The following is a 12,023-nucleotide window of genomic DNA, read 5'->3' as shown; positions in this document are numbered from 1 at the left end:
CAAAAAAAAATATAAGCTACAAACAGTATTAAACTGGGAATAATAAGAGTTATATACCTATTTTAACACACACTATACTCAGTTGATTTTAATTAATTTAGTTAAACTTGAATTATCTCTAATCTCAAGCTCTAGATCGAGAACCTAATAGATTAACGAAGCTAGAATGATCTAAATAGTTCCAGACCAGACTAACATGATCACCTAACCAAACAACCAATCACAACCAAGACAAGCACACAAATTCATAAACAATCACAAAACAGGAATATGTAAATCATCTCAATTTAATCATTAGTCAAAACCAAATAATCAAAACGTTAAATCATAGTTCATCTAGGCCTAGGTAGCATAACGAACTAGCCAAGAAACATAACCACTAAAAAGAAACAAGTTTCATACGATAAACAAATCATATTTAATAGTTTGTAAAACACAAAGTCTAACAAAACCAAAAAAATAATAAATTGCAAACCAAACCCGAATCTTGAATCGTGGCTTTGAATCTTGAACCAACTCTTTTCCCTTCTTGATCTCTTTTTTTGTTTTGTTTTTCTTTTTCTGTTCGTAGCAGCCGTCGAGCCCCTTTCTTTTTTTTCTAGCCGCCAACTCTCTTTTGTTTCTTTGATTTGTCCTCTTAATGCCCTTTTTTTATTTGTTGTTTATATATTTGACGTCAATTGCTGTCCCACCAGTAGGTTTCAACCAATTCATTAAAGTCAAAAGGGACCTGGCCCATACGATTCACTAAACAAAACAAGTGGGCTGGCCTTATGCTCCGAACGGCCCAACACAAGCTTCTCTCAATTGCATCTGTGCTTCTTTTGTGTATCATGTCACCAAGGCCCAACAAAATAACTAAAAGAACGGTGGTATACACATGTAAATATTGATATTCATCAAGGGTAGACTCAGAAATTCATGATGTGGTCGAATGGCAGCTTCTCAAATCTCAATTGTATTGTGTCAAAACACTTCTTTTTTTTTTCCTTTAAGAATTGCCATCGTCAAAAATATGTATGCACCCAAGTCCTCAAATTGCATCCAAAGATTCCTTTTGTATCCATATCCCATAACTAATAATAGTGCCTACATTTATCATAAGAACTTATTAAGCATCAAAAATCTATTTAATTATAGTTAAGGCATTCTTTCTTTTGGTGTCTTACGACACTTGGACATGATTTATTTTTTTAATCATCATTAATGCATTTAACCATTTATTAATGCACATTCAATATTTTGATGATAATTAACTTTATATAAATAAATTCATTATTTTGCTTGTTTTCACTAAAAATCATCAAACTTTAACCACGAACCAACTACGAGTGGATTTTAATCAAAAAACAACCATAAAGCCACTCAAAAGTGTAGGAATAGTTATATAAAATATGTATATTTTAGAGCACATCACCTCTTTTACGTTTTCTAAATGTTTTGGGGTAACTCATATGTGCTAAATCATTTTCAAGTTTTCAAAACAAGTTTATGCTTTATATATAACAATACATTTTCAATAATGTGGGAAACTTGTTGGTGCATTATCCATAACACGAATGATATTCATTAACTTTGGCCAAGCCGAACAGTAGTATGTTATGGCACCATAGGACTGGCAATCCCGTTACCAGATTTCCCGGGGTTTGTGGGGAAGTTTGGGGAACGACAGAAACTGTTTTTTAACAAATCCTTTGGTGGTTTGTTAGTCGAATATTTTAATAGACCCTTTGGTGGTCTATTAGTCGAGACGAGTCAACACAGGCTTGAATGTATTCACCAAAACGACCACAGTTTACACGAATGTATTCGCCACAGTAATACGGTAAAAGAAGTTCTACAAAATCTATGATGACATGTTGTTATGTGATGGTTGCTGACTTTCGAACACCTAATTGTATCTTCCACTTATATTTATTATAAATTTTGGATGATGTTTTTTAGATGGAAAAATATGTAAGAAGCATTATAATGCTTTATAAAACTATGATACTTATCATATTAGTATGCATGCTTTAAATTTACTATGTGTAATGTTTTTATTAAATGTTATATTGGTGTATCATGTGTATTATTGTAAACGACTATTTATAAATGTATGAATACTCCTGCAATTCGTAAAGAACAATTTATAGTCGTTTGTGTTTTTAATAAAATTTTGTATGTAAAATTTCTAAAGACCACCCGTATTTTTAGATGTTACGTAAGACAACAACAAACAACAATTTTACTCCTAAATCTACACTTTTATCCATCATGAGGCTTGAGCTTTTAAACCTCTAGAGGAGTGACACCTTTGTCTTAAACCTTGATACCACTAGGCTACAACCCATGAGCAATCAACTAGCCCTTTTCAACTCTTATTGGCAAAGAGTTGTTTCAATCTCAAGTAGAGTACAAAAAACTAGAAAGTTAACGAGAACTATCCAACAGTGTTAAGACAGTTAGGTTAGGAGACATAAACATCATAACCAACCATGATTACCTAGAAAAAATATTATAGAAAACAAAATTATATAGTAAGAACAAAAGAGTGTCATACATAATTTCATGCACCAGAAGAACTATATGTAAGGGATGATAAACAAAACCAACCTAGATATCTACACTAGAAGAATCAAAGCCGACGAATATCACGTGCCTCTGCAGATAATAATCATGGAAGCCTTTGTTGTTTAGAACGAGTCATATATGTCTCTTCGATGTATCTTGTAACCAATGAAATACCATAATGCGAGGCACTTGATGCAGCATAATATGATGTCACGCTGAGTTGAGTAAAGTTTGGAAGCCCATATCCTGTAATTTTAAATATTCATCATACATCCATCTTACACTGAAAATGCTATGAACTTTATATATGTTTTATAACTTTTGGTGAAAACGGACAGTCGGGGTTGATAAAACATGCATACTGCGGCTGCCCATCATATTGCTTGAAAAATATTTACTGAAAACTAAAATCACAAACATATTACTCAATAACTGACTATACCTCCCACTGCAGCACTGGCAGCGGAAAACATTAGCAATGGAGGGATCTGCCAAAACAAGAGATTTATAAAAGTGATAAGATAAAGTTGACCCGTAAGACGCATTTATAGAAAAAATAAACAGTTATTGTAGATAGTAGTTGTGGAAGTACCCCTATAACAAATGGAAGCCATTTTGGTCCTTTGATGTGTTTCTGAAGATATGGCATTCCTGGAATAAACAAACTCATGTTATAATCTGTCTGTATAGACTTAATTAAATGTAAAAGTATACCTGTATTCAGGCCATAAAAGGCACTAAGCATTCCACCTAAACCACATCCAGCCTATTGAAAAGATAAATAAAATAAATTAGTTGCACAAAATACCTTGGTATATATATGCTATTTTACATGTATATTTATATATTTAATTACTATTTATATTAAAAAAAATTGTCGCTGTTATCGTTATCTATTACTACAAACCTAATAGCGAGCCTAGACCTATACAGTACATAGCGCGCTATAGCGATCGCTACGCTCGCTATTGACAACTACGGCTGTGAATTAGGAGAAGAAAGGGAAAGGGTTCGCCCGGCCCTAACCCAATCGGCCAATCGAGCCCACTTTGTTAGTTTCTTGTTTGGCAAGAATTAGCAAAGGGATTAACCCTAATTCTGGCCTGTAAATATATCTCTTGTACTTGTAATCTTTATCACTCAATAATACGAAAACCCTAGGTGCCCCCATGGACGTAGGTTGCACACGGCGACCAAACCACGTAAAAATTCTCGTGTCGTTTACTGGCTTTCCCTTTATTCGTGTCCATGTGTTACTCATTTGTTCCTAACATGTGGCACTCTCCCAGCATTAATCAGTCGAAAATAAAACAAATACAAAAAGGACTAGACATTAACTTCCTCAGAGCTATAATAATATAACTGTGATAGTCAAGGTTTAAAAAGGCGGAAACGGGCCTCGAGGCGTCTTCCCTTAGCCTCACGAGGCGTAAGCCTCGAAACATTATTAGAAAAAATTAAAAAAAATATATATATATATATATATATATATATCTCATAAAAATTACAAATTCATATAAAATAAACATCATGAATATTATAAAAAATAATTTAGTAATAAAACAAACATCATAAATAGTTCAACAAGCAAGGTTTAACATAAAACAAACATCATAAAATAGTTCAGCAACCAAATTTAGTAATGTTATGACATTTAAATATCATAGAACCCGTTTTCCTCCGCATCATCATCCTCAATGTTTTCAGACGTAATCGATGTTTTTTTAAGCCCACAATTGGGTTGGTCCACCAATTAAGCCCAATAAACACTAAATGGGTCTACAAAATATCCAGATAACTAAAAATTTTTCAATTTTCACAAGGTCCGGTGAAGCTTCAACCTCACTGCCTCCTCTTACAGCCTCAGAAAGCCTTGGATGGCTGAGGCCTAGGTTTCGATTGACCCCCATGAGGCTAAGCCTTTTATGCTATTTTTCATAGCCTCAGCCGAGGCGAGCCTCAAAAAGCCTTTTTAAACGATAGTGATAGTAACTTCAAAATTGCATTACGAAAATGAAGTAGGGCAGACTGCAACTTATAAATCTTTATTATCATGCAGTTGAATAATCAAAATTACGGGATACAATCACACCTTTCTTGTACTATTTTACAGAATACCTCCATGTCTCCATATCAAATCAGGATTCAAGATTTTGGAAACAAAACAACTCACAAACTCCCCTACTTAGTTCACATTTTCATGTAATCTTGTATTATCTGTCATTTACAATTAATTCATATTAATATAAATTAAAAACTTTTTCGATTGTCTAGGCAAGTTCCAACAATCCTATTCTAAGCATAAATTTTTTAGGGCATTGCACACTGCAAATCTCAACCTCCAAAACCAAATTCTGTTTGATCTAGGAACTAAGCAGTCAATAGCGGTGCTATAGCGGTTAGCGGACCTCAGGGTGTGTAGCGGTCCAAATAGCGGTGGCCTATAGCGGTTCCGCTATTAGCGGTGCTATAGCGGTGGCCTATAGCGTTTATAGCAGTAACGGTGTTTGATTGTGTTAATTCTTAAATTAAATACTTCAAAGTTACTGTTAGTATTTGATTTGCAACAGGTTTTTGATAATGGAATGATATTACTATGAATTTTGATATTACTATTAATATTTTTCAAAGATATATTTATATATATATAAAAATACATAAATTATGCATGGTATAAAAATTACCGCTATATCACCGCTATACCACCGCTATAACCCATATATCATATAGCGGACCTTGACGGCTTGACCGCTATTCGATTTTGGACCGCTTTAACTGCATAGTCTAGGAACCTACGCTGAATCCATCAAAAGAGGTTAGGGCATAGTCATTAATGGCGAATAGCGACAAATAGTGATAAGGTACCTATATGATACATAGCGAATAGCGATAAATAGCGGACGGCTATTTTATAAATAGCGATACACTAGAAAAAAAAATTAATTTTATATGTATGTTATATCAAAATACCCTGGTATATGTGCTACTTTACATGTATATTTAACAAAAACCTAAAATCTAACTATTTTATAGCTATATTTAATTGCTATTTATATTTAAAAAAATAAATAAATAAAGTGTCGCCATTCTCACTATCCATCGCTACAACCCAAATAGCGACACTGGACCTATATGCTACGTAGCACGCTATAGCGATCGCTACAATCGCTATTGACAACTACGGGTTAGGAATTGAGAATTGGAGATGAATCTGGTATATGATATGATATCAACTAACTATCTAAATTGAGCTCTTCTTAAACAACTAAAAGCACTCACTAGCTCATAGTTGACAATCAGTAAACACATCTACACTTGGTGATCATACGTATATTAAGACGATCATGATATACAGATAAGTTTTGGAAAAAATGAAATCGAAATTACCACAGCAGTGGCGTCATGTAACACTGGAGTGATTGTCCATTCTCCTTTATCCTGCATCAACAACAATAAATTCAACGGATTGTTATAAACCTAGATCATGAAATTAAATACATAACAGATATGTGATCGGATAACGTACCGAATCGGAGTCTAATAGAGAGAGACAACGAGGGCATCGAGGAGTACCGAGACCGGGTTTGATGGTGGGCTCGTGGTACAGGTTTCCTGTTCGTAGCTTCTCTTCGTACACCTCTCGAGTCCCCATCACAGACCTGCAATTTCACACACTCACACACACACCGAGCGGATCGTATTTGGAATTAGGGTTTCGGACAGTTTCTGCGGACTGGGCCCTGGCCCATATACGAATTGGTTCTAAGTAGAGGTACACAAAACCGGGTTTTTCTAATACTTGGGTTTGGGTATGATTGGGTTTCAAATTTCCGGATATTGTCAATACCTGTTGGTCGGGTTCGGATATTGGTAAGGAAATCCATACCTTGTGTATCTGGGTTCAAGTAGAGTTCAGGTTTTTTATACACGGGTATTAGAATACCTTATTTCTGGGTCCGGGTATGAAAAACCTGGGCGGATATTAAAAAAACTCGGATGGATATTCCCAAAACCCGTTGTAAGTAGGAACTAGAATAATCAAAGTGCATACATTCCTAAAACTTGGTATCAGGTATTCCTAAAACACGGTGCATGTATTCCTAAAACCCGGGTACGGGTATTACTAAACCCGGTTATGGGTATTGAAAAAACGTGTGTATAAAGCAGGTCTAAAAAACCTGAATTCGCCTTCGGGTTCTTAGCTGGGACACCGTACCTGGTCCATACCCATAGGGTAAGGTCGGGTTTGAGTTGTCAATACCCTGTTTTTGTAATACCTGGGTCTGGGGTTTTTTTTTCGAGTTTGGGTTTTTTGTGCACCTCTAGTTCTAAGACTTTATAAATTAAAGTCATCGTTACTATATATTTTTTCCATTCTTAACCATGAGAGCCGTAACTATTACTGGAAAACTCAATGCAGTTTTGTCAACGATCTCCTAACAACCGAACTCAAATAAATTATAGTTTGCACTGGGTAGGTGGTATTTTAAGGTTATGGTAAGGAAACAATGGAAACAAATTTTGAACCTATTCCCTACCAACCGGTTATATAACCAACATGAGGGAGGTAAATCACGTGTTCTAGAGTAAATTGGGTGGTGTCGAGATTTAATCACAAACCTCCACAACGGATTCTCACCTTCTTACCACTGAATCACTATCGTGAGGAGGAAAAAAAATTGAACCTAGGACCGTATCCATGAGAGGAATCAAGTAGCTTACCACTTTACTACTCCATTAGTATTTTTTATGCAAAATATAACAGGATTAATTAATTAAAATTAGGTTAAGTCCATTTACTTTTTAAAGTTGGTGGTTAATCACCAATTGAGTGAACTAGCCAAACCATTGCTCACGTAACTGGATTTTCGAACCATTCCAATTATAATTATAAATTGTTTTGTTAAAGAAATCTAAAAAGAAACATTGATTGTAGGTTTAATTTTTTAAACATAATCTAATAGATCCGACTTACGCATCTGAATTATCAAACCATTTCATTTATCTGACCGTTCGGTTATAAAAATCTAAAAGCCAAATATCGATTATGGGTATAATTTTTACTCATAATCTAAGCAAGCCCACTCATGCATTGGAAGGTGAAATGACTAAAAGAAATAAAAAAATGGAATCTGAAAAAGTTACTTATATTATAGCCAAAGGGTATTAATTTATGAGCAGTTTTTAAACTTGATGATATATACAAAGCTTGAAGGCTAGAGCCTAGAGGTGTACAATAAAATCGGTTGGGAATTCAAACCAGTTCGTAACCTGACCCAACATCACATTCGAAACCGATTTGCCACAAACTACCACCAGCTTATATACGAATATGATATCTCGTTCCTTGAAACTGGTTTGAGCCCAATCTGGTGTTAACCATTGAGACGCAAGTAGTCGTTATCGCTTGTATATTTTAGCGTATTACAGTTTATGGCTTTCTAAGTTTTTAAGTATTACTATATGATAATAAAAAAACTGAATGAACAGTTATTAAGGGTATTATAGGGATTTTACATCTTAATCACTTCAAATGAATCCAGATTAGAGAGATGGATACAGAGAGAACGCACCTATACCACGGCAGAGACAGAGAGAGAGGAGCGGCGGAGATAGAGGAACCAGCCATCGTCTCCCGTCGGCCACCCTCTTGGCCTTCGGTCAGACCGGTGGTGGGTTGTGGTGGTTAAGACGCGTGAATCGATGGTAGAAGACGGTGGTAGACGAGGTTGGCGGTGATGTTGTGGTGGTTTTGACGTGGGTAACGATTGCAGAAGGTAGTGGTGGATGCGCATTCCACAGTCATAGTTTGCCGGAGATAATGTTATCGGTCTCGATGAAGGCGACAGTGACGATTGCGGGTTCTAGGGTTCCGGCGAGTGTGCCCATGACTCTCATCGGACAATCTACAGATAGAATGAGAGACTTGAAGGTGATCTTGAACAACCACAACCTCAGTGACATGAATCGGTGCTCCGACGAAGTCGGCTAGGTTCCACCGTTAATCTTCAGCGTTAGTTATGGGTGAGTGTTTTAACAAGTTACAAGCTTATTTCCTTCTTTTGTTCTTACAAATGTTATTCTTTGAAAATGTGTGTTCTTTGCTGGTTCTGTCTAAAAAAATTCAAGGGTTTTAAAGTTTGGGGCTTTATGGATACAGGCTCTTTGTTGAGCATTAGTGTGGTTGTTTATGCATACCAACTGTTTGATGTCATGCCACAGAGAACATGCATCCATTTTTTTTTTCAATTCTATTGTGATAATTGAAAAATATTGTGCTAAATTATGCCTAAACAAAAAAAGAACTTCGGATGATCAAATAAGTGTTGATGACATATTCACACCTATAGTTGTTAGGTAACTGACATTTGATACGGCAAAGTCAATTTTGTTAAAATTTAGTACAGCAAACTAGCAAACATCTAGATTGCAGATGAAAAACACCAACAGCATTACAACAAGCAAAAATTAGTTATAGTCACAATGTACAATGTATTGATAACCCCATTCATTTCTGAAGGAACAAATCCATTAATTTATTGTAAGTTCAGGATCAGGCCATGCTTCCACTTTGGACTCTTGGATTCTTGGAGGGGCATTTTTATTTCAACAGACCCTTTTCTTTGCTTTTCTTATTTTTTTTCCCAGAGGTATCAACCCATCCGAAACCATCATCATAGTTAATTAGTTACATATTGTTTTAGATTATTTTGTGTGACACGTATGGGACAAAACGGGCATAACGGACCCGAACCAATTATACATATACATATCCTATCGGTACCGAACCAAACCGATATTCCTGTCGCAAAAAAATGGTCCACCTGTTCTTTTATATAAATATATGTGGCAGTTGAGAAAATGACTATTTGACGTTATCTTTACACGATTTAATTAATATTTTTAACCAACACCTATCATTTTTTCTTTTATATAATGGAAAATAAAGAAATACTAATAGTATGATTAATAATTTATGTAAATGAAGGTGTTGGCACCACTACCAATAGGATTATCAGTCTTCATGGTGCACTTGGCAACCATTCCGATCACCGACACTAGATTCAACCCAGCCAGAAGCTTTGGCGCTGCTGTGATTTACAACGACGACAAGGCCTTGGTGATCATGTACGCATTTGTGTATTTTTATCAACCATCATGAAAATGATTATATATCATATATCATTCTTATAATAGCTAACACATACCCACTTAGTTCATATGAGAATTAAATATTTTGCAGTGGATTTCCTGGGTTTGGGCGTTTTTGGGCACAGCTGCAGCGGCTTTCTGCCATCAGTTTGTGCGCAGGGCAGCGGCCACTAAAGCACTTGGTTCGCCCCTAAAGAAATTGATTGTTTTAAAAAATCATTATAAAACCAAACTAACATAGTTGTTTGTGGGGATAATAAAATTTGTATTAATCTTTTCCGTTGGATTCTATGCAGCATAGGTAGAATATGGTGCATCATCAATGGTGTCTTTGACAATAGCGTAGCAAAAAAATCAAGATATTAATATTTCAGCGACACAGCCTCGCATGGGTTCAAGATGGTATGTGGTGTGGGGATTCTGTATAGTTATCCTGAGGTTATTAATCTACCTTCTATTTATTTATCGTTTCGATTCTAAATACAGGTTCAAAAACATCCTCTTATTAGCTCTTTAGTGATCAGTTAGAGTCTAACTGAGGAAAGTCTTGGGTGGTTGTAACTACTGTTTCTTGATTAGTAATTCATTAGGACGAGTTACGCATTTTCTTAAGATTCATTTTCATTAGATTGTACGGTACTCTTTCTATGGCACAAAGGAGCCATTCAGTTCTGCTCCATACCGGCTGTTATGGCTCAGGTTGACTTTGACGCATTGGTCGTCCAACTTGACCTTTTAATTTTTAATACTATCTTGAACCTAGGTCCAACACCGCCTCAAATAGGTTCAAGATGTTTCAAGTTTTTACCTCTTATATTGTGTCTTGCATTTGTTTGCTACATCTACCAGTGTTGCTCCATTTTCAGGTTCTTTTTTTTACATTCTCTTATTACTATGGATTTCTTTTTTCCTCTTATGTTGTCTCTTGCGTTGTTTGCTACATTCCTCTTATGTTACTCTTGATAGGATTCATGTTTGAAGATATTAATATTTATGTATGCAATCCATTTCATCTCTGGGTACACATATACAAGTGAGTAGTAATATCATTGCCATGTATATATTTGATGTAATAATCAAATTAGTGAAAGAATGACAGAACAATGTAACATATTTTTATCAAAAGAGTGACATCTATAAGTGTATAGTAGATTACAATACATGGTGTTATGTATATTTATCATCCGAATGCGAGTTCGTGTGTTCGTACGCAAACCCAAAATAAACATCAACATGCTCATAGGAATACCAAATATTTCCGCCGCAACGCCCGAGAGGGTAAACACCTAGTTGGGAGATGCCAAATAAACATCAAGGCTTCAGCCCCCGAAAGGGTAAGTCCCTCACTGCAAGCATGGTCACTAGTCAAATGCATTCCTCTTTGGGAGATGCCTTCTCCTATAAATTCAGCACTTCATTTACTAAGCAGAAATTCCTGACCAACCCTGATTACTAAGATCTCTGGTCATTCGCATTGAGTTCTTGCTTCATGCAAGTCACTCCCTTTCACGTCCAACACATACATTCCTTTTGCTAGTTCATCTGAATCGGAACATACTTCAGAGGAGGATCTTTAGCAAACAACAAAAATAAACTAGTGAACCTCTCTCCACGTCTTGCACACGTGGGGGGACCCCACGACCTGCGTTAGGCAAAGTTGAACCCTTCAACCCTTTTGCCTAACCAGCTAAGCTACTACCCTTGGTCTATTATTTGTTGCATCAACAAGTTGGCGCCCACCGTGGGGCCACGCCACTATTTCTCCTCCAAAAGACCTAGTAGTGTAGCTCTTTTCTCTTGAAACTACCATGTCAGAAAGTGAATCCCCGGGAGAAGTAAATCAGGTTCTAAACACCTCTACCCCGGGTACTAGCCAAACTCATGTGGCTATAACAACTTCTTTCTCAACTCCGAGGAGCACTCCCGAGTTTCTCACTTTCAACACCCCAACTCCGTCCAGATCCGGAGTCCCTTCCCCCAACGTTGGTGTCTCTGACACCCCAGCACATGTTGAACTTACCCCTGAAGGGGTTGCCAACAATTTCCTTGAGTTGAGGTCTCTCCTCAACCAATATGTTAGTAGGGAAAGGGACAAGGGAGTGAGGATTCGTCTAGACTATGATGAGCCAGAACCAACGCTATCTCCCGGACCTCCCATCCCTCCTTTTATATCTAGGGATGAGGCTGGTCCCAGTAATCCTCCAAATCCTAACCCGTATCTGTCCGCAAGGCCGAATCCCACAGTATACCCCATCTTCTCATCCCAACCAACTGCAAGTGGTGCTCCATTGGGCCATGAGCTGACCCTTGACCAGCTC

At 36.6% G+C, this 12,023-nt stretch overlaps 2 protein-coding genes across 8 annotated transcripts; one reads left to right on the top strand and one right to left on the bottom strand.

The window, feature by feature from the left end:
* Positions 1-2,465: 2,465 nt before the first annotated feature.
* Positions 2,466-6,305, bottom strand: LOC110908753. The gene is made up of 6 exons (XM_022153727.2): positions 6,080-6,305; positions 5,941-5,991; positions 3,268-3,319; positions 3,146-3,204; positions 2,996-3,041; positions 2,466-2,799 (listed from the first exon to the last, which is right to left on the bottom strand). Exons 1-6 carry the CDS (start codon positions 6,203-6,205, stop codon positions 2,657-2,659), a joined length of 477 nt encoding a protein of 158 aa, XP_022009419.1. The 5' UTR covers positions 6,206-6,305; the 3' UTR covers positions 2,466-2,656.
* A 1,541-nt stretch (positions 6,306-7,846) lies between these two features.
* On the top strand, positions 7,847-10,512 carry LOC110908752. Of its 7 annotated transcripts, none has more exons than XM_022153726.2 (5): positions 7,847-8,577; positions 9,105-9,203; positions 9,542-9,681; positions 9,797-9,887; positions 10,002-10,512. In XM_022153726.2, exons 2-5 carry the CDS (start codon positions 9,114-9,116, stop codon positions 10,008-10,010), a joined length of 330 nt encoding a protein of 109 aa, XP_022009418.1. In that variant the 5' UTR covers positions 7,847-8,577; positions 9,105-9,113; the 3' UTR covers positions 10,011-10,512. The 7 variants fall into 7 exon arrangements, 1 of the variants encoding a protein (XP_022009418.1); XR_004878235.1 differs by lacking the exon at positions 9,797-9,887 and having other exon boundaries at positions 7,848-8,577; positions 10,002-10,107; positions 10,192-10,512; XR_004878234.1 differs by lacking the exon at positions 9,797-9,887 and having other exon boundaries at positions 7,849-8,577.
* The last annotated feature ends 1,511 nt before the right edge of the window (positions 10,513-12,023 follow it).

The sequence above is a fragment of the Helianthus annuus genome, chromosome 14 (assembly GCF_002127325.2).
Source record: "Helianthus annuus cultivar XRQ/B chromosome 14, HanXRQr2.0-SUNRISE, whole genome shotgun sequence".
Classification (NCBI taxonomy): domain Eukaryota; kingdom Viridiplantae; phylum Streptophyta; class Magnoliopsida; order Asterales; family Asteraceae; genus Helianthus; species Helianthus annuus.
Note: the sequence above shows the minus strand (reverse complement) of the source record. Positions and strands in the feature narration are given on the sequence as shown.

What these genes read in the sequence shown, in the direction of transcription:
- LOC110908753 (XM_022153727.2), bottom strand. Translation starts at nt 6,205, where the DNA reads ATGGGGACTCGAGAGGTGTACGAAGAGAAGCTACGAACAGGAAACCTG. An exon ending in CTCTATTAGACTCCGATTCG is followed by an intron (nt 5,992 to 6,079) that starts GTACGTTATCCG and finishes TTGTTGATGCAG; the next exon opens with GATAAAGGAGAATGGACAAT. An exon ending in CTTTTATGGCCTGAATACAG is followed by an intron (nt 3,205 to 3,267) that starts GTATACTTTTAC and finishes TGTTTATTCCAG; the next exon opens with GAATGCCATATCTTCAGAAA.
- LOC110908752 (XM_022153726.2), top strand. Translation starts at nt 9,114, where the DNA reads ATGCTTCCACTTTGGACTCTTGGATTCTTGGAGGGGCATTTTTATTTC. An exon ending in TCTTATTTTTTTTCCCAGAG is followed by an intron (nt 9,204 to 9,541) that starts GTATCAACCCAT and finishes ATGTAAATGAAG; the next exon opens with GTGTTGGCACCACTACCAAT. An exon ending in GACAAGGCCTTGGTGATCAT is followed by an intron (nt 9,682 to 9,796) that starts GTACGCATTTGT and finishes AATATTTTGCAG; the next exon opens with TGGATTTCCTGGGTTTGGGC.